This window comes from Anopheles arabiensis, chromosome 2 (assembly GCF_016920715.1).
Source record: "Anopheles arabiensis isolate DONGOLA chromosome 2, AaraD3, whole genome shotgun sequence".
Lineage (NCBI taxonomy): Eukaryota > Metazoa > Arthropoda > Insecta > Diptera > Culicidae > Anopheles > Anopheles arabiensis.
In genome coordinates this window covers 24,015,898-24,037,360 of record NC_053517.1, presented here as the reverse complement: position 1 = coordinate 24,037,360, position 21,463 = coordinate 24,015,898, and the positions used below count along the sequence as shown (strand labels likewise).

The 21,463-nt window shown below is 45.5% G+C and overlaps 2 protein-coding genes across 5 annotated transcripts in view; both read right to left on the bottom strand.

The window, feature by feature from the left end:
• Positions 1–578: 578 nt before the first annotated feature.
• Positions 579–2,368, bottom strand: LOC120894647 (40S ribosomal protein S8). The gene is made up of 4 exons (XM_040297362.1): positions 2,268–2,368; positions 1,822–1,928; positions 1,331–1,730; positions 579–995 (listed from the first exon to the last, which is right to left on the bottom strand). The coding sequence occupies exons 1-4, from the start codon at positions 2,269–2,271 to the stop codon at positions 886–888; spliced, it is 621 nt and encodes a 206-aa protein (XP_040153296.1). The 5' UTR covers positions 2,272–2,368; the 3' UTR covers positions 579–885.
• A 1,088-nt stretch (positions 2,369–3,456) lies between these two features.
• LOC120895943 (tyrosine-protein phosphatase corkscrew) overlaps positions 3,457–21,463 on the bottom strand; it is a 35,106-nt gene continuing 17,099 nt past the window's right edge. For 2 of the 4 annotated variants that reach the window (XM_040299690.1, XM_040299691.1), the window contains 9 exons: positions 15,900–16,062; positions 12,886–13,213; positions 9,473–9,792; positions 8,906–9,382; positions 8,747–8,837; positions 8,488–8,677; positions 6,778–6,897; positions 6,414–6,478; positions 3,457–6,313 (listed from right to left, as the gene is read on the bottom strand). In XM_040299690.1, the coding sequence (XP_040155624.1) occupies positions 6,249–6,313; positions 6,414–6,478; positions 6,778–6,897; positions 8,488–8,677; positions 8,747–8,837; positions 8,906–9,382; positions 9,473–9,792; positions 12,886–13,213; positions 15,900–16,062 (1,819 nt within the window). In that variant the 3' untranslated portion in view covers positions 3,457–6,248. The remainder of the gene's footprint in view (positions 6,314–6,413; positions 6,479–6,777; positions 6,898–8,487; positions 8,678–8,746; positions 8,838–8,905; positions 9,383–9,472; positions 9,793–12,885; positions 13,214–15,899; positions 16,063–21,463) is intronic. The other 2 variants (XM_040299693.1, XM_040299694.1) reach the window with 1 other exon arrangement.

The window sequence follows — 21,463 nt, the reverse complement described above, 5'->3', positions numbered from 1 at the left end:
GTTGATGTTTAAAATTAAAATACAATTTTGGTATAAAAAATGTGAATTATGTATAGATTTGCTGATATTAGAACTACAATATAGAACAAAGTCACCTAAGGACAAATGCGAGACCGAACTAGAAATGTATGCGATTGATTCAATCCTGCTTGAACAGAAGAACTCCTCTTGAAGGCCGTAAACTAACCACTCGATAAAACAATAGTTGGGTGAACTAGATAAGTGTTTAATCAAATATTGCATTTGCTGTTAAATCTACCGTATAACCTATTAAGTGAATGTGTAATGATGTTTAGAGAAACAAGTGGCTTTATAAGACATTAACCGTTCAATTCAACTTACTTTACTTAGATTTTGTGCAAGGATTGTTGGTGATTTGAATGTTGAATGATGGTATATCCTTGCGACTTGATTTTTGGTACAGATATAGATAAGTAAAGCATCTTTTTCTTCTTCTGTTTAGCAAAAACGGATGCAACATTGTCTGTAGATTTTGGGGTTTCTCTCATTTCCGAAACGATAACAAATGCATCATCAAAAACATTCAAGCACCGAGCAAAACAAAAAAACATTGTAAATCATTGTGTGGTTTTTTTGAAGTTTTATTCCTTCCCTTCTCTCGCAAGGATTCCTCCTTTTTCACGTACACAAGGCTTCACAGTACAGTTACGCCTCTAAACTGCCCCAAGGAGATGATGACGCACGATGTTTTGTTGCTCTTTTTCTAAGGTTGGTGCGATGCTCGACAATGCTACGACGAGGAACGGATCGTAGCACCGACAACCGGCGATCTATGTGCCACCAACAAGCTATCATCACCGCCCCTCCGCCACAGCACAGCACACAAACACTGACACACCACAGAGCGCCACCGTTTGTCACTGCTTACTTGGATTTCTTGTTCTTGATCTTCTTAAGGTAGAATTCAAGCTCCTTGCCCTCCAGGATGTAACCGTCGGCACGTCCAACTTGTCCAGGGCGGGAAGAGATGCAAGCTGTGAAAAAAGGGGGACGAAAGAGTGGACACCACCGTTAATATGTTTCCAGCTTGTGTTTGTGGAATGAAAAACTCGATTCGTGTGCTGTTCGATTCGCGAAAGGGATGGCATTATCATCAGAGTAACTATGACGGTGATGGATCATTTCCCACTGTTGCCAGCACAGGCGGCTCAAAACGAGCGTGCCAACTGGTAAGATCTACGCCGAGGCGTAGACGTGAGTCTCATCTAGTTTAACATCATTGAAAAAACAAAAGCACATTCCAACACGAAACGAACCACCAAAATTGCACACAACCCAACGGGGCCATCGAATATCACAATATACATACCGAGCAGACGACCAGCGTTGAACTGTTCCTCCACTGCAGGATCGATCTTGGCGTTCTTCTGGCGCTTGACGTACTTCCGCAGGTTGCTCTTGCTGCGCTTCTTGCTCAACACATCCTCCTCACCGGCCTTCAGCTCGCGCTTCTTGCCAAGCGGCAGCAGGTAGTGGCTCTCATACCACTGACGGAAGGGCGACGCATCGATCACGATGATCGCGTTCTTCACCAGCGTCTTGGTACGGATCAGCTCGTTGTTCGACGCGTTGTAGACGACGTCGATGATACGTGCCTTGCGGGCCATACCCTCCGATCCCCAGGCGAAGTTGCCCGAGTCCAGACGGAGGGCACGGAACTTCCTGTTACCACCACGGGTACGCACGAAGTGGACACGAGTTGCACCAATCTAAAAGACATAGAACAAAAGAACACATGAATTATGCTGCTGTCCCTGTGAAAAGATGGGAAAAGGGCATGTGTGCACCCGCACCACTTACCTTGGTGTTGGCGGCCGGGCGTCCTAACTCATACTTCCTCTTCTTGCGGATGGCGGCCTTCTTGCCACCAGTGGCTCGCCTCTTATGATAGCTATCGCGGCTAATACCTAAAATTGGCAGTCAGGAAACAGAAGAAAAGGGAAGTTTATTACCATTTCACCACCCGGGCAAGCTACGATACACCCGCCACCGGTCCCCGCGGTACGGCATGCGACAGATGCAGCCGCATACATGAGACCTCCCCCCATAACACAAATACATCGGAAAACGTGGACTTTTGTAGCGATGAAAAACACTGCACAAACCACTCGTTTTCGCTCCGTTTCACTCACTTCGGGTGCTACGCTACGTTTCGAGCCTTTGCCCAGCAAGCCGCACACTTTTCCGATGCATTTTGGTTCAGTTTTGGGCTCATTTTCGATGGACACGGATAGGCGCCGACTTACCCATTTTGATGTGTTGATCGGGAAAGAAAGAGCTGCACCGGAAGAGCTATAGTGGCAAGCTTGGCGTTTGACGTTTGACATAACATCGCCCGGCGCTGCCAACATGGGCGCGCCGGTGCTGTCAAGTTGACGGTTGGCGATGAAAACTGGTCTAAATTTAGCGTTTGAATTTGTTTGCGCCGTTGAAAAATTGGACGGCGCAGAATCATTCAAATTTATTTAATTTTGTATGTTTAAATAAGTGTTTGTGTTTGTCGATGTTGTTGTATTCTGTAAGACTGTGAGATCGCCTAATGGCTCGTATAGTTCGTTGCTGTAACGGTACCTCAATGGTCCAACCACACATACGGTGCCAAATATTGTTTTGTGCATCTTCCTCTCGAGCGTGGCTAAGAGGGTTTAGTACGATTTTGGGCAGAGAGCAATGATACTTCAATGATACGAAGTTCATTCTTTGCGACAGGTTTTTTATTGCGAACTGTTTCAGTTTCTGACCTTTGACCTTTGTATTCAGCTGCTGACCTTTGACCCGAGACAGGGTAAATCCTGGACGACTTTACAAGTACGAACACTTATATTATTTACATTGTTAATTGGTAATAATTGTCCGCCTTACAGTTAAACAATGTTCTTATCCTATACCTAAACCTAACCTGACGAGACATAAATCAACACAGTGCCTGTACTAGGAAGGAGGAAAGAAAGAAGATTGAATAGAATGTAAGGATAGAGAACGGAAGGAGGCCAAAGAAGAGTTGAAGTCAAATAAGTGGTACAGGCTGTTAGGAGCGACGAAGAGAGACAATAAACGGATCGTTTGAGCTATATTGAGTGCGCCTCGGAAGACCAGCTTGGAAGACCACCGCTTGAACCACTGATGATGCCACTATTACTTTGGTCTTTGTCCTTTGGGCATTCCGTGGTAGCAAAAGACGCTGATAGTTTTCCAATCACCTTCAATTGGCAAGAGACATCGGTTATAGTTATAGACATATATTATAGCCTTATCAGTTGATCAGCCTTGACGGACTCTGAAGAGATGGTACGTGGCTACCACCTTCCCTAGGATCTGGATCTAGGATGGTGCCAGGATTCCAATCACAAGGTTCGCTCGATTCGCTATCCAACACCTCAGTAGCAACAATTTCGGGGAAATTACATACACGTAAGAAAGATACACAACAAAACATATGTTCCATACAATAACGTTTATTGTTGTTTATTGTGTAACTGTGTGTCTATTTATAGGTTTGTTTTACTTCTCTTTTTCACTCTCTCTCTCTCTCAGCTATTTTCATTCAATTAATTGGCCTGCGCTGAGTGAACATATACTATTATATCTGTTTTTCTCTCTTTTACCCATTGTCTCTTCGTTACATTTACCAATTTGTTTTTCGTATTTAGATGTACAGAGGCTTTAGTTTTGAAGTTTATTCTTACACTCTCGTTCTTTCAGTTACCAGCCGGAATCGATCTAAAATGATTCAAAATCGTGCAGTTACACCAAATACGACTGATTATTGCGAAAGAAGACAGGAAAACTACAAAAACAAAACAATATCCTTGGGAACAGAAACATTATGCTGTGTGAAAAACAAATAGTATTATATATGTGGGTTCAAAAAAATAATAATCACCTATCGCTTGTTTTTTCGTGGTAAATGTCTCTCGTTTTTCTGCCGTTGTCGTTATTTAACGCTACAATCACATATTCAGCTTTAGTTTTCTCTCTCTCTCTCTTGCTCTTTTTCTCTGTGTACGTCTTATACTTTCGAGGTTATAATATACGTTTAATGTCTAACTTTTATAAAGTTTCAAATCCGATAAAATGATTCAAGACTGATTGTTGTTGTTTTTGTGGTTGTTTGTAAAACTGACTATAACTAACAATCATAACAAAAACTTTAGGCATAAAAATTGAATAAAACAGAAAAAATATGGTGATGACATACATGCTAAGCAATGTGTGTGTGTATGTATGGGGACAAAAAGGGGGGATTGATTTGCGAACAGAAACGGACCAGAACGAAACGTAGTACCGGCGAGTAATCTGTACGAAACAGACATCTTTTAAAATAACACAGCACTACCGGAAGAGTGATACCTTCCAGAGTCTTTTTAACAGGTAATTAGACCCAACGAATTGTTCCACGTGCAATCGAATCTTAGATGGAACCGCTTTCTGTGGGAGCTTAAGGCAAAAACGCTAACTATCTCATAGCAACTGGTCAAACACAGTGAAACAAAGCAAACAAAAGGAGCATTTTTAAATGGTTTTGCTGTAGTACAACGCTAACAACGGTTTAAATTATAAGACGCATCTCGTATATGTACTGATGTCTAATAATATAAAACACACACACACGCGCGCACTTGGGGCGAGATGATTCTGTTCCATTGCTGTATGCAAAGCCCGCTAATTAGCTTGCCTCCGTCACGTGCATGCGCTGCTTTCTTGCTTCGATTATATGTCTTTTGCTAGTGTTTGTTTGTTCTGGTCCTGCAATTTCCATTCCACTGAGACACCGCATCGCATCGTCTAATATAATAACAAATCTATAATATGAATCTGTATTGTACCTCCCTTTGGCGCTGATTTCCTTCCCCGACTGCTCCCACCAATATTGGCCCGTTCTCGCTTTTGCACACAGTTGGCGGACTGTTTTTGTTTCTTTTACTTCCTGTATTTCGGTTGTTACTATATCATAATCTCTTTCGAATAGTGTTCTTGCCTTTTCATATTTCTGCAGCAACAATAGTTATCCAACATCTCGCTTTTCTTCTCTCTCTCTGCCCGCTCTTTCTCTGTGTAATAAATGTTTCAAGTTACAAAAATAGAAGTCTATTTTCCGTTACTGATTTGATTTGCATATACCTCCCTCCTAGAGCAAGACAAACGTAAAGTGTGTATCTATAATGGATATATGTATGTGTGTGTGTGTAAGTTTGTGTGTGTGTGAGTTTGACTATCAGCGATAGAAATTTAATTCGTTTTATTCTATTCTATTTCTTTACCTTCTTTTTCATTCTATTTAGATGCACGTTACATAGACAACATGCTAAAGTGTTGTTTTCCATTTCATCTTAAGTCCGCGTTTTTTTATACTTAAATTTCAACATTACACAATTTAAACCATGGCCAATCGGTGGCGAGGATTATGCTGTAGTTGGGGGTTTGCGATGGTCTAGCAGCGGCGATGGTTTCAAAACAAGCAGCGCTACACATTCAATGCACATAGAATAGTTGGAAACAGTTGCATCTAATCCACGCTGCTCCCGATCCCCCCCAAAAAACTCGGCTACAGCGGTATTGGCGCAGTTATTACGGAATAAGACGCGTAAAATAGAACCAAAACAGAAAAAAAGCAAAAAACGCTCACATCATTGCTGTACAGGTATTTTACAATGAAACGCATCTCCTCTAAAACAACTCAATCTACAACGACTATAACACAGAAATGCCGTAACATTTGCTACCCAACAGGACGACATTGATGGGCTAAGAGGTGGATCAGTGATCGATCGTGTGTCAGCTGCCCGCACACAACTGTTGCTACACAGGTTAGAGGCACTGTGACCGATCAACACAGCACACCTCGTAGTACACCCCTTTTTGTCATAGCAAAACAAGTGGTATGGAAACATATACAGCACTTCCAGGGTTACTGCATACACGCATATAGGACGACGGTTCGGTCGCGCAGTATATGCGCACTTCTGACGCACCGTGCGCGCATAGACGAATCGTCTAAGTTGGTTTCCGTCCGCTTGGCTAGCGCCACAGTCGCAATGCAAACACAGGCACAGACTACGACGCAACGTACGCAACAGCGCAATAAGCAGAATAAAGAGAATAGATGTATATGGACCAACCAATGCCCAAGAGGTGTGTGTATGTAGATTGTTGGTGGTAGTTTTCACATGTTTCATGTTTGTTTGTTTTTCACAGCATTTGCCTTATAAGTTTTAAAAATCCATTTGTCATGATTTTCTCGGTGGTGTAGGCGGTGGTGCTCGTACAGCTTCTTTGCGAATGTTCTCATATACTGCGAATGGAAAGAAGAATGAAATTAAGATTACTAATTGATGGGGGTGTTTTGGGGGATACAGAATCGCGGGGAGGTAGCTTTGCTGCGATCGTTTTACCTGATAGTGAGTTATTTAGATCGTTCACAGTTCTCGGTAATGGCAACTGCGAATCCGATGTCGACCTGAAACAAATACACACACAAAGGTGGGTCAGTAATGCGCGGTGCGGGGAGTATGATAACATAATTAACACTTAAAACTAATAACTAAGTAACGCAACACTAGAAAACAACGAAACGAAAATGATCTACAAACAAAAACACCATATCGCAAGACATGCCTTGTAACTGCATGGGGCAAACCTAAAATCAATCATATTTTACTTCAAACACAGCTTTAAAGTAGCATAAAATACAAAAAAAAAGAAACACAAAACCACGGCCAATTACAGCAAGAACACACAGTTGTAACGCAATTATACCTAATCGTGTGGTTGTGCTGCATACGATTGTTCTGCAAGTCTTGTCTTGTGTTTAAGCTTAATGTTGACAGCGATGGGAGTAGCTGGGTTCGCTGCAGATCATTCGAGTCGCATGCATATCTGCTCGTACACGTGGGATGGTAAAGTGGGATCAGTACAGAAGACGGTTAAACATTAAATGTGTAATGTAAGAAGAGTACGAGCGCTCACGCACTCGTTTAGCTTTTTTAATCTACCAGATATGGAAAAGGGTGGAAAGAGTACGGATACAGACAATGAGAAGGCTAAAGCAATCGAGAAGAGTCCATCTTACAGTAAGTAGTGTAACACATCATAACAAAACGTACAAGCAGTAACTTATGGTTCTAATGATGTCTTTAAAGTTTAGTTCCAAATGAATAAAGGCCGCCTTTCTTTCATCTCATGTGAATTGTAATTAAATGTCCGATCTTAGTACGGTTCAATTTTACACTCGACGATATACAAAACATATGCTCTTTTACATGCCTTACTGGACCATCCAGCAACGGAGGAAGCAATACCAACGCACAGAAAAGCATTTCATCTTCCGAAGCATTTTTCCGCTCTTTCTTTCGGATGCAACTGCGCTTGACTTTAGCTGCAACGCTCGATTTGGAGCCCAAAAACTATGGAAACATCTTAGCGCTAGAAACTGTACAGAGAGCAAAGCCAAAATCACAAAGGTGCGCATAATCTTATCGTGGCAGAGACGCTTCCCTAATCCTTCTCGTTACTTGAATTACTTGGAGCAATACTATAGCTAATCATACACTTTATTGTACATGTACATCTCAACACTAATGTACATCATTTAACGTGCTGCTGCAGAGCTCAGCTCGGCCTCAATGTGTTTATTCTAATTTGCTTTCCGATTTTGTTACCGTCAGTTGCCGCATTTATCCAAACGAAAGATAGAAGAAAACAAAACAAGTAACCCCATTTTCTCAATCTCTATCTCACACAAGCGACCACATGTTTACCCCGTTCTACCTTTAAACACTCACACACTGTTTTAATCGTGCAATCAGTTATGGAAAGCAAAAACAAATCCGCAACACTAAGGTATACAGAGCAGGAGTGCGATGGATAGAGACAAAAACAGGGGAAAGCATTTAAATTACTATAGTAGTAGCAGTAATATCACAACGATGGTGTACAAGCCAACACACGCAACACGAGAACGAATTTTGCGTAGCACGAACAATGTACAACAATTTACAACTATATTCCCCCGCGCTTCTTTTCCGCTGTGTTCTGGCCGCGATCTGGTCGATCCCTATGCGTCATGCCGTTCGCTCCAGCTGATCCCTTGATCCCTTTCCCTGGTCTCCTAATGCTTTGTTGCCCTTACATTCTGCACTGGTTTAGCATGGCCACCCGGCTGAGAAATTATCGACGAGCGAGCAGAGCAAGGTAGCAGCAACCACTACAACAACAACAGGGGCCGTCGTGAAGACCGTTCTTTTAACCGTTTATGGTGCAAACGTAGAAGCTCGTTCTTTCAGGGAGGGAGGGGTTTTGGGTGGGGTCGGATGGGGGATATGCAAACACACGCGCTCTAGGTTACGGCTACACAGACGGACAGACGTGGGTCAGGCGGAGGTACGTAGAAGGGGGGGACAGCGTAACGCTAAGTTAGTTTCGAAAGCGCTTAAACAGTTACTTTAGACATAGATTTCGTCGACGTACTTAATGTTGGTGTACTCGCGGCCCACCTGCAGGCTCTGCTGCTCGGCCTGCTTCCGCTGCAGCAGCGTCTGGATGTAGTGCTGGACGGCGAAGTAGACGAACTTGTATTGAGCTTCCGTCTGCACCATGCCGGAACGCTGCGAGCGCACCATCTGAATTGTCCGCTGAATGTCAATCTCACACTCGTGACCTAAAAACAGAAACCGGAGCGTGTGTTAAAAAGGATGGGCGATTCGGGAAGCGCTGTGAAGCTCCCTACCTTGACGCAGAATCTGATCCAAAATCATATCGATTACGATAAACGTGCCCGTCCGCCCGATGCCAGCCGAACAGTGCACACAAATGGGACCCTAAAATGAGCAAGCAAACACGTAAGCTTTCCAATCCGCCTGTGCTTTTACCGTCGTGCTGCACTTACCGGCATCAAACCCTCCAGCTGCAGCTGGGCCTGGCGCGTGTTCACGTCCTGCAGGAAGTTGAGCACGCAGCCCGGATCCGCCGGTACGCCGTGGTCGGGCCACACCTGGAAGTGGTACTGGTAGATTTTGCGATCCTCCTGCCCGCGCCAGGACAGCAGAAACTCGCGCAGCGTGTAGTCGGCGGTGCTCGTCTCGCTCAGACAGCGGACCCGGGCGTGGCCCCACTCCTTGCTCTGCTGCGGATCGGGCCAATACTTTTCGCACTTCTTCTTGCCCCGCTCCATCTCTTTGGTTGTCATGACGATGACGCGCGTGTTCTCCTGCCAGATCATGTTCCAGAAGTCCTGTATCGTGTTGGTCAGGCAGCCCTGCGTCGCGATGTACGTCTTGAACATGTCCTTCTCGTCCCGCTTGTGGGGCGACTGTTGCTGCAGCTGCATGCGCGAGGTGATCGACTCGTTGCGTTTATGCTTCATCTGTAACGGTAATTCGATGATAAACAGCACCGCACATTATTGTCGATATCGAGGCGGGGGAAAATAAAGGAAAAGTCTCCAACGCCCTACCTCGCTGCTGGCCTTCAGGGAGCACTGGGAGCAGGGTTTGTTGAGCAGCTGACAGCTGGAGCAGTTTTTCGTCGGCGCCACCGAACCGGCACTGTAGCCCTGGCACGCACTGTTACCGTTGGTGCCATTGTTGTTGGTGGCGTTCGGCTGGGAGTACCCGTTGTTCAGCCCCGAACCCGCCGACTGGGCCAGGTTCTCGGACGACGAGCTCATGTCGTTCTGTTCCGCCTCCGTCGGTTGGCGAATGTAGTTGGCATTAATGTAGTCCGCGCCCGGCACCGTGCTGTCCACGTCTTTCAGCTTCACGCGCGTGTGGTCAACTGGAGGGAGGGAGAAGAAAGGAAGGATTTATTAACGGAATGCTTCCGCAAAAGAATTCCACTCGGTGCGATTAATTAAATGTCGTTACACTGCTGAAGGGAAGTGTTAACTTTCCCCCGCTCGGCAGTAGTAGTAGCGAGAAGTCGTGGATGGTAAACATGAACCGTTTCTCCCACCCACGTTAAGCTGGTGGTGTGTGCATCAGGATGAATAAAGCGACACGCAAGAATGTGGACGTTGGGCGCGCACTAATTGCGCGGAATCGTCGCTTCGACGCCGGAAATTGTCAGTGTCAGATATATTTGCAGCCAGTGTTGTAGGAAAAGAAACAGGTTCTTATGTTCCCTAGACCGACAACACCCTTCTCCGATCTGCTCAAGGCAGAATAATTCCCCGACAGTGATGTGTGTGCGCACGCACAAGACATTTGTATTTGTTAATAATCATTCATCTGTCGAGCGGCGTTATTCATTTGCGTAAAAAGGCGCAAAACGAGAAAGATTACCACTGAATAATGTGTTGCTTGTAAGTGAACATAAAAGAGATAAGAGAGTATATAAAAAGGGAGAAAATGGCGAGGGTGGATGATGATTTGTCTCTTTATAAATAGTATTTCATTTGTTTGTGTTCCACCAGTACGTGATTTAATGCAAATTTTCAAACAAAGTATCTGGAATTAGTAAAATTTGCGCTTTTGTTCCGGGTTCAAACCAGATTTGAACGCACAACCCGTGACGCGTTAGACCAAGGCCCTTACCTTAGATCCACGAGACGGTCTCATCCAGACAATGTTTAAACGTAACTAGTATTTTGCGATCGCATTGTGTGTTATCACGCTCAATATGTTATCTTCTACGTATTATCTGGTTGTACGATAGCATCATAAACAATCAACTGGTAATTGATCCTGTATCTTCGATTAGTTACTGGTGCTGAACTGTTTTAAACACTGATTATATGTTACGCGTGTTCAGAAGCAAAAGCTGTTCAATAATTGGTTACATGTACCGGACATTTACATTAAAAAACATGTTTCCTGGTACCAAGCAATCTTTCTAAGCTCTCTCCCTCTCTGTTTCTAGCAACAACAAAAACCTCGATTTTGAGATAAACGAAATACAGGATCACATTCTGTGTCAAGTTTGCTCTCCAATGTAGAAATTCAACAGAACACATCTCCCGCCTTTCGACCGAAAAAAACAATTCAATTTCACAACAATCAACCTGTGTTTCGGTTGTTCATCGTTCTGTTGTTTAACAACTTTCAAATCTGCATTTGCATCTGCACCTGACCCCCTTGTGCCACCCATATTGTTTAACGATTCCTATTCTCATTGTGATGCTAAAACACGACGGACGATGATGATGAAGCTTGATTGGCAATCTAATTATCGCACCTCGACGACCGCTGCCCGGAGATGGAAGAAACAGTTTGCCGTGAAATGAAAACCACTTGCAAACCACTGTGTGTTGTCGCCACCCTTTTCCCCCCCCTGTGTGTGTGTGTGTCTCAATTCTCAGTTGACCGACATTTACGTAACGTATGTCAACCTTTCGTTGTTTGCTCCAGTTGCCCGGCCATTTGCGACAAAAAACACATGTGCGACACACGTCAGGCAGTCAGGGTTCTCGAGTGTTTTAACGTGTGTGTGTGTGTGTATGGAGAGGCCACTTAAAGTTCTGATTGTTATCCGTCCACTTTTCAGTGCTGATTGGAGGCGGCCGCTGAATGGGCTCCAGCAGACGGTTTTCGTTGCAACCAATTTTACCTAATCATCATTCACAATAATCGATCGAGCACGTTTTGCTTGGAGGAGGTTGGATGGGCTATTCCTGGCTGTTGTCACGGCTCTAAGAACACCAGCAATAACAACAGCAACAACAACCTTGACCATACCCGTGACCTTCCGAGAGGATAATGCGACAATCGATTGCGCACCCAGAAGAGGATGCCCCAGCGCGCTCCTCTTTACCAATAAAAAGAATGACACCTCAAAAGCTTACGGCGGTGATGATGATGATGATAAAGAGAGAGCTGTCGACGACACTATTGCATATTTCATAGTGCACAAAGCGCACCTTCCCTCTCCTTATTGATTCTTTCGCGGCCGCCCTTGAACGGATGCCATGTTTTGCAAAATATGAAAAACGCTTCGAACGATTGCTTCCTGATTCACACGCTGGCAGACGACATAGAGACGCGCTCGTTCGCCCGCTCTCGTCGATTATGTTGCACTTGGGCGAGTTTGTTCACACGATCCTACTACACGCTGGACGTGGGGTTTAGATTCCGATTGCCGATCATTAGCATTCCCGCGCACGCTTGCAATTAAGTATCGCGATACCGTTGCATCCAAACGCGATGCTTTTTGTCCGGCCGAGAGTGAGCGGGGTGGGCGCGATAGATTGAAATATTGGCATTTTATCTGTATGTAAATAGCGAGCAACCCGCATACGTAGTCACAGATCCTTCACGAGGCCCGCGCGGGAGGGTTACCCTCTTCCGCGTACATTTGGTGCCGCGGCGAGGTGGCGGATCGCGCACTCTCGCTTATATGGTCATGCCTGGACCGGTTGGCTGGATGCCTTTTTGCGACGTCGAGAGACCGGAACCGGAGGGTTTTTCGGGGTAGGGAAGGGATGCCTGGCGTCAACTTTTCAAAGATGCCTTTTTTATCTGCCCCACTACACTAACACGCATCACACGCGAGGCAGCAGAGCGGGCGAGCGAGCGAGTCGTCACACACAAACGATCGTCAGGTTTATAATTCTGCGGAGGTTGCGGCTGCGTGGGTCTCCGTCTCCGATGGTGTGTTTTGATTCAACATTTAGAACCCCGACACTCGGGGCAGCAACTGGTTCAACGTTTAATTACCGCTTCTCGCCCGAACAACGTAACAAAGAATCGTCCACATTGACGTGTTGTTGTTTACGGAGCAGCGGAACGTTTCAAGATCCTCGTTTCATGTTTTGCAATTGAAAATGATACTTTTACCTTCAAATTTCCGTTTTCCTATTCATTCCCAAACCCCCAAGCTAATGATTGGAGTGGGTTGGATTAGATCAATTTTAATAGTAAAACGTATACTTACATGGTAAAATGTTCTTATATCTATTCTTGGCCCGGTTTTCGTTCCGCTGGCCCTCGCGGCGCGAGAACGTGTGCCGGCACTCCTGCTGCTGCAGAGATTCGAACTCCTCCCAGAAGCCGCCCTTCCCGTACGACTGGCCCCCGTTTTCGCGCTGCAGCTGCTCGACCCGATCGTTGATGCCGGCCGCCGTGATGCGGGTCGCGTTGAACGGCTGCCGCAGGTGGACGACCGTGCCGCACGTTTCCACCATCGGGTTGCGCTTGTAGTGCTCGATCAGGTCACACAGGGTTGCGAACTTTTGCCCACCGCCGACGTCGTACATTTTCTCCTACGGGAAGCGGAAAAAACAAAAACAAGCAAATAAAGAAACGATTCACACATAAGTATAGGAAGGATTGCTACCAAAGGAGTAAAATGTGTGGAATGAGAATGAAAGTTGAATAATTCTGATAAATTAATATGAGTCACATGAGGACACGTCAGCACACTCTTCTAACAGGGTAAGGAGGTTACACTCGTGGTTACTAATTTTTCAATCAATTTGTCATTCTGCAATCGGTGTCTTATCCATGGTTAGGCTGGCGTCATCATGCTGTGGGTATGGACGATCGTTACAACCACCATATAAGCGGAAGAGCACACTGACTGGCTGTGACTGATGAATCGTCTGTGTCACGAAACGTGCACTTCCGGTCAGAGCAGTGGTGGAAAGTACGCCGGGCGCACCAACGACAGCCTCTTGCGGGTAAAATGTGGACAGCCGCCACGTTCAGAAGCAATCGGTACCGATAAACGATTTAATTATGACTAATTCGAAGGCTGTCGCCAAGTGCATGATCGTTTTCTTCTCTCCTTTTTTGCACGCCACCCCCACTGTCCCTTCATGGCAGAGAGTAAATAGTGCTTTACCTTGCGCCGGCGACGCTGTCACGTTTGCTTAATCGTCGTATAATTTTATGATCACTTTGTATGTGTGTGTGTGCTTAAAATATGATCTCTGTTGTCACTCACTCTCCCTCTGTTCAATACTTTTCTTGAGCCTTATTTGCGCTCCCGTATGATCAAACTACTACACCTTGTTCGGTCTTTGTCCGCATAGGGGAGTGGGAGTTAAAAACGGAGTAATAACTCGTCCGTCAGTTGTTAATAAGGTACTACTACTTAGAGTATTTGATGGGTTACAACAAACGTATTTGATGGAAGAGCAGAACCATAGCCTTATAAGAGAAGGTCCTCCTCAGTAGCGACTTTTCGCCACAACTGTCTATATCCACAGAAATCACAATTCAATATGAGGACCAGGTCATAATTGGAGTCATTACTAGTAATCGCCTCCCTCAAAAGCCTATAGTATATTGATCTACCTTAGTTGTTGAAAAGTATGTAAAAACCTTTCAACTATTCATTCTGCAAAGCCCAAACATATGCACAACTCGCCTCAGACTAGATTTGAACTTACGATAAGTGTGTTGCATGATCGAGCTCTACACGTGGCGCTACTGAGGTGTCACGCGAAAAGGAGATCAAAATGCGTACTAATGACAAAGGCAATACAATTTGAATTCAATAGCTGCACGTACGATAGAAGCTTCAATTGAAGACCAGGCGTTGGCATGGAAGAAAACTCGGGATTGGAACAAATTACTTAAGTTGCATGTGTCTTCCAAGAAAAATGCCGAATACTAATGGCTCTCGGATACTAAACTGAAGTCAGCACAATGCCAATAGTTGGAAACGCTGTTCAACTAGCGAATTCTGAACGTACTATTCGTTACTGTACCTCAAAAACTTGCTTCCTCAACATCATTAGCCGTACACAGAGAGCACGGTTTTTGTTTCGCATATGCAACCAATGCCTAACAATGCCGAAACCCTTAAATCGGCCTAAAAAAGAAGCCCCACATATGACACCGTCATCGACACCAATGCACTAATGTAATTCGGTTTGTTTTTACCCGCCATTGTCACACTGTTAGACCTAATTGCTCTTCGTTAGACCTTGATCCAGTTCCAGACGTCGAGTTGGCGGAAATACGTTTAGCATAATTTCCCCCATCGCATTCACCCTGCCCGGGCAGACTTTTAGCGACGAAACGCAACGCACAGTCTGGGGCAAATGACGTTTTTGGTGCTTTTTGCAATTTATGTAACCTTTCCAATGAATCGATTTTCTCTTGCCATGCGTATGTGAGAGAGAGAGAATATGATTGTATATATGTTTACACCTGTCTGATAAGTAACAGAAAAAGGCAAGTCTAATGAAGAAGTACACGGGGAAGTGCTTTTTTTTAAATTGCAATAAGTTGTAAATTATCTCCCACACCGGTTCAAACCCCAATCGGCAATACACAAAAGGTGCACACAACACAAACTCCTCCCTTGTTATTTCGCTTGGCGGTGAACACACCAAAGTCAGGGTAGGAAGGATAAGCAACAACAACCAGAACAACAACAAAAAAGCTCACCAACAACTTAAAGTGGCAACACACAGTCGAACCGTTTTGTTGCCGGTTTTAAATCACTACAAACACGGCGAAAGACCTTCAGTCGTCGCCATCGTCGTGCCATGTTCGGCCACTGGAAGAAGGGCCGTACAGATCATCCCCCAGTCTAGGCTGTGTGTGTGAGAGTTTGTGTTTGGCTGCCCATCTGTTCCACCGTACTGTTTACTCCCTTGGGTACACCGTGCTACCAAATCGGCAACGGTTTATGCGTCACTTGTCGTCGTCGTCGTCGTACCGTCGTCGTGCTAGTGCCAAGGTCATCCGGCGCGTCGCGACATGAGTTGAGAAGGAAGAGCATTAACATAAGAGCGGCTCCGTCATGCTCTGCAAACAGCAACACACACACACACACATGGGCACGTTGTTTCCGGTCCAGTGACTTAAAGGTACTAATCCCGCTGCAGGGCCCTTTTTCGCCTTTTAACACATTCTGTCTACTTTTCGCAGCACATCCATTCTTCTCCCACCCTGGGAGGCATGCCTGTATGTAAATGGGGTGTATGTACTTACATGCCATCGAATCATGACGTGCGTCACCTTATCGTCCGCCCGGACCGAGAGCACGAAATCACTGAGCTTGCTTTGAGATTCACGCACTAGAAACGAACCATTCTTGCCACGTTCTAGGATAAGCTTTTCCGCCTCCTTAGCGGACAGATTGCCGTGGAACCATCTGCAAATGGAAGGAGAAGAGAAACAAAAAGGGATTTGTGTTAGGCAAACGTTCGACGTTGAACATAGAAGCAAAATAATATCAATTCTAACCAACTTCTAACCAGCAATTAGTCGCACTTTGCTTGAAATAAATTACGATCACAAAAGTCACCTCCGGCAAAGGAAGGTTGTTGTTCACTGTTCTGTTCTGCTTCCACACTAGGCACCAGAACTCAATTCACCATTGCAGCACTGCCGCGCGCTAATCGATAATTCCGTAAACAAATTCAACTCGCCCACATCAACGACGCAACTGAGTTTTCGAAACAGAAATAACGATCTAACTTATTTTTTTATTATTTGCACACGCCTGCCAACCCCACCTCCCCGTTTGAAGAAGGAAGTTCAAGTTCAAGTGTGTGTTCTTGGTTGTTTTAGTCGAATGCTTGCACTACCGTGCCCCACCTACGTAAGGAGCGGTTGCACGAACGATGCAATCTCCACAGAATAACTTCACTTTCCGGTCAAGTTGTTGTTCGAAAACTGTGAAAAACAGCAATAATACAGAAACAGATATGCACAGAGCAAACGATTTAGGTGCTTAAGCACAGCACAGCCGCCACAGAATGACTGACGGGAAGACGAGTAAACACAGCTGAAGATTCTAAAGCTTTCTGACGACAGCGCGAGAGCGGGCGAACGCGCGAACTCGGCAATCGCGGCCCGTGTTTTGCTACACCCGAAGTACGTTGCATGGGTGTTGCGCGATCTTCGGGTCTCTCTCCCTCCCCCCCTCCCCTCTCACCCCTGACCGAGGTCCTTCCGTGACCATGTTTGGTCCATGTTGAAGTTCGTACTGGACCGCCGGACAAGACGAACACACGCACAAATATCGAACCAAACGAGCGACGACACAGGGGAAAAAACATAAAATGCGCAAAACGTTAGCAAACAACCACATACACACAAACACGTGAGACGTGTTTTGTTTCATCCCTCTACTATCAACCCTCTATCATCGCGCGGGGTTGTTGTATGCTGACGAAAGCTCGCGCTGAAGCTTTCGCGGTGGCGCTTTTGCTCGCTTGTGAGACATTTGTAAGGTTTCGCGCTTCACAGACGCCTACTTAAAACCGCGGAGACCGGAAGTGCCGGACGGAATCATCTCACCGCGATCTACGCGAAGGTGGTTCCCCGTAAAACACGTAATACACTGTATGGATAATGTGTGTAAGATAATAACGTGCCATAAGGCATGTTGAAGTTGTGTAGTATAAATCGTTTTCACACCTGGCTGTGCCGGTGCCGGTGTGTGACACAACACACAGTAAAGAAGGTATGAGTTGTCATGCATTTGCATGTCTTAAAAGCAAACCGCCCTCCTATTTAAGGTGGTAAAAGGTGGATAAGAGCTGGCTAGAAGAGGCCATTGCATGTTTTGTTTTGCGTCGAATGATGGTGGCGACAGCACGCCGGCAAGTGAGTCATTGGGAACTTGTTTGGCGGTCTCTGGCGGTACCAGAGGCACTGCACTTCGATGTTGTGAATCAGCCGAAGCCTCGCATGTAGTGAGAGAGCGAGACATCTCCAAACGTAGTCAGCAGGAACTTTTACCATACATGGACAACTACAATTCCTTTAAAAAAAAAAGTGACGTACTTTCGATGGTGTTATTTCAAACGTTTCCACAGAGCACGTGAGTCCTGATGATGCCCGTACTGGCGGAGGAATTAGTCACCCCATTACAAAAAACTACCCAAAAAAGAGACTTTTTATACATATTTTTATATATACACACGTCACTTTAGGATGAATATTTATCTGTCATAATGTGACATAGTTTCAGACGGGGCGCATGGCAGACGCGTCAACCAGCATATGCTTCAACAATTGCTACAGCGGTCGCTGTAAGCAATCAACCCCTAGGATGCAAAGCAGCCCTTTCCACCCCTAAACCCCACTGTCTCCCTCTCTTTCTCTTTGTGAATAATTGTGTGTGTGTGAACACAACGTGTCAAAGGCCCGAATCATCTTAGCGCTCACTAGAGGCTTCCGTGGGCTCGTCTCGGGTGGGCAGGAAACTGCTGGAATGCACACCCCGCAGAGGACGACAGACGCCCGGCGGGAGGAAAGCGCACTCTATCAAAAGGGTTTGGTGACGGGGTTTGCGTAATTTACCGGTTTTTTGTGTGTGCACACTTCTTGCGCTTTCGGTTCGATCGAGGCATACAGGCCCGTCGAAATACGCACATGTATATATATATCCGTAGATGAACACGCCTTGTACACCACACCACCACACAACCGCGTCGTCTGTGGTGTGGAAGGAAGGTAGACCCTGCTGTACATGGCTCAATCAATCAACCCACCAGCTAAGGGCCACCCGATAGCCGGGTGTTACACATTTTACTCTCAGTGCTTCGCTTTTCAGCGTGGCGCGTTTGGTGTGGCTTCGTGCGCTTTTTCCACCCGCGTGAACTGTGTTGCCAATCAAATCAATTTGACACACTTCTCTTCATCCGCACAGCAATCAAAACACAACACCCTGTAAAGCGTTAGAGCAAGCAAATAAACGTAGAACCGTTCTGATCCGTGATGCGCTTGACGGAATGCTAACGTTTCGTTGGTAATTATGACAAGGCTCGTGCCACACATATTTGCACCCTCCCCAAAATTAGCACAAATTGTAACGTCCCAGACAAAATGCACATCACCCCAGTGACATGGCTAAAAGCTTCATTTTAAATTAATTAAAAAAAAACGCACAAATGTGATGGGCTAGCGTGTGTTTTCTCCTACCAGCACCAGCACAATCGTTTGCGGTAGTATGTCCTGCGAACAAACAGGTAAATAACAACGCAGCAGCACACGGTGACATTTTGTTGACACATCGAATAAGTCGATATAGAGACATTATTCCCGCGCTCATCAGCGAGCCCCCGGTCCAACCACCCCCGCTGGAGATCATATGAGATCATCATGATCTTTTAACTGCTGTGTGTGCGTGTGTGATTGCTTTGTGTCCGGAACACGACTAAAGGAACTTCTCGTGTGACTTGAAAGGTGGACGATTCTTATTAAAAGTCGCTAAAATATAGTCAAGTATTAGAACATACCATTTACTCATTAATCATTAATTGTAGCTTGTCTGCATGTCGATCAATTAATGGATTAACATCCACGTTTAGTGCATTTACCGAAAGGTACCACTCTGTCCCACATTATCTGGGATTCTCTTCCACGCTTCGCCTCAATCCGTAAGTACAGAAAATATTTTCCACAACCCCATATCTCCTTACAAGCGCGCGCTGTGGGCATTCAATTCAAATAGTGCACGATTGAATATTCATTATTTAAGCAGCCGGGCGAGAGGAGCACAGAAGACCAAAAGGATCGTGTGCAGAGCAGTAGTCTCGGATCGGACGGAGTGTCCGCCACTGTTTGTTCAGCATTAGTAAGAAACGTGCCGCTGTTTTCCCGCCCGTAGTGTAGCCGTTGTACGCGTGATCTACATTGCTTAAGGCAGATTGCCCACCGAAGGAATGTGTGTGTGTGTGTGCTCAAAGAATGGAGTAGTAATAAAATGAATTAAGGTTTCTAGTCTGATGTATGGCAATTTTATTCTAATGCTCGTGTTTTGGGCTCCGCTAGAGCTACACACTGCGGACGAACAGGTTCTAGCTACCACAAACACACACAGCAGTCAGTCAAAACCCTTTTACCCATCCCACCTCATCCCTATCCATCCTCACGACTCATGACCGACCGGAATTACTTAGCAGCGGTGGCACCATTCGGTGGATTTTTACATCGCTCTGTCGTGATTTCCATATTTAACTTCAGTTTTACAGTGTACAGTTTTTACAAGTCTGTAATATTGCAATCAGAAACAGAGCCAAAGAATTAGCTCTAATAGTTTTACACCCAGCTCGAAATGAACCTGGCAGTTGACGCAATTGCGGCAATTTACAAACGAACGGTTTCGGGAAGTTTCAGCCGACGACAGGCGACGAACCTCAACGGACTGAGAGGGGTTCTGAGATAAGTTCTCCCATTTTGCATGCTAGAAAAATCGCAAAAAAATATGGCATCATCTCATGACGCTCACGCCAGTGGCATTTAATGCACCATCCATCTAGTGCAAACGAAATGCAGTATGCAAAGGAGGTAAAATAACCGCTCCGTCATGGTAAACGACGATCACCAGCAGCAGCAAGCATCCTCCTCTTCGATCTTTATTACCTGTACCCCGGTATGATGCATTCCCCCGGAACAAATTCCCCCTCACTGGTTATTCTATCACCACACACACTCACACACACTGTCAATTGACAGGCATCCCTCCAAACCCTGCACAAAAGGGATGCGGATGGAGAAGGTGACAGCAGCAACAGCAGCGTCACGTTTATGGAAATAATATTTCGCAGGAAACGCATTCCGGCACCAGGGGTTGCATAAGGCTAAAGGGCCTATCACACACCGCATATGCCCCGGGGGATAACTTGGGATCGCGTGATAATTTCAACTTCCCAGGGCGGGATGTGCGATGCTTTGTGTCCGAGCGCCGTCACTAATGGCTGCCGAAGGTCACGAATCAAATTGTCAAACCAATGACATCCCAAGGGATCATCAATATCTACGATTTTGATCGTTTTTTGAAAAATTTTGAACCCGAAAAAAGGTGTAAAAAAACGTTGTAGCAAAACACAAAAACAAGTCGATAAGGTCAAGATCCCTTACCGACATGCTGTGCATCTCGTTAGACGCGGGTACGCAAAACGACGCGTTGCCATTTTTACGACATTTCCAAGCGGTGGTAGCGTAAAATGCGTTTTCTACGTGATTGTTGTACCCAACTGGCTTAAGCTGGTTTGCAGAGCCAGTGGTAGCAACATTTAACGTACTTAGCAAGTACGATAAGTAGTATTCCAGTAGTGAGCTGCAAATAAAACGTGCCTGCTATAGTGTCCCCGCCAAGACACTGGGCACACTCGCACTCTACCTCAAGCGAAATTGAAAGTAGTTGTGGGAGAGTGCGTGGGTGGCTGTTGAGAGTAATGCGTAAAATGCGCTGTTGTCCTCCCGCTGTCTGTCTGTCACCTTTTGCCAAACAAATGAACCAATTTATAGCTTAAGACGTCCTCGCCAAAATTGGACAAACAAGCTCGGCCCCAACCCCCTCCCCGCGTAATTGTGTTCCCATTCAATAGGCACCACACACACACACATACCATACTAGTAATCCCAACAAAATATGTAATAATTGCACAAAAGAACACAACAACACAAACCAACACAAACGCCAACGCAGCTTTTGCGCAGGGAATCAATGGGAGCTTTCCAGGCGCTGCTATAAAAGTGTAATATTTATCCAACAATAACATTGCCACCCGCCCGAGCGACACACTGCTCCTCCTCCC

Excerpts from the sequence above, each read along its gene's own strand:
- LOC120894647 (XM_040297362.1), bottom strand. Across the intron at positions 1,731-1,821 it reads GCCCGGCCGCCAACACCAAG|ATTGGTGCAACTCGTGTCCA; the intron begins GTAAGTGGTGCG and ends TATGTCTTTTAG. Across the intron at positions 996-1,330 it reads CAACGCTGGTCGTCTGCTCG|CTTGCATCTCTTCCCGCCCT; the intron begins GTATGTATATTG and ends CTTTTTTCACAG.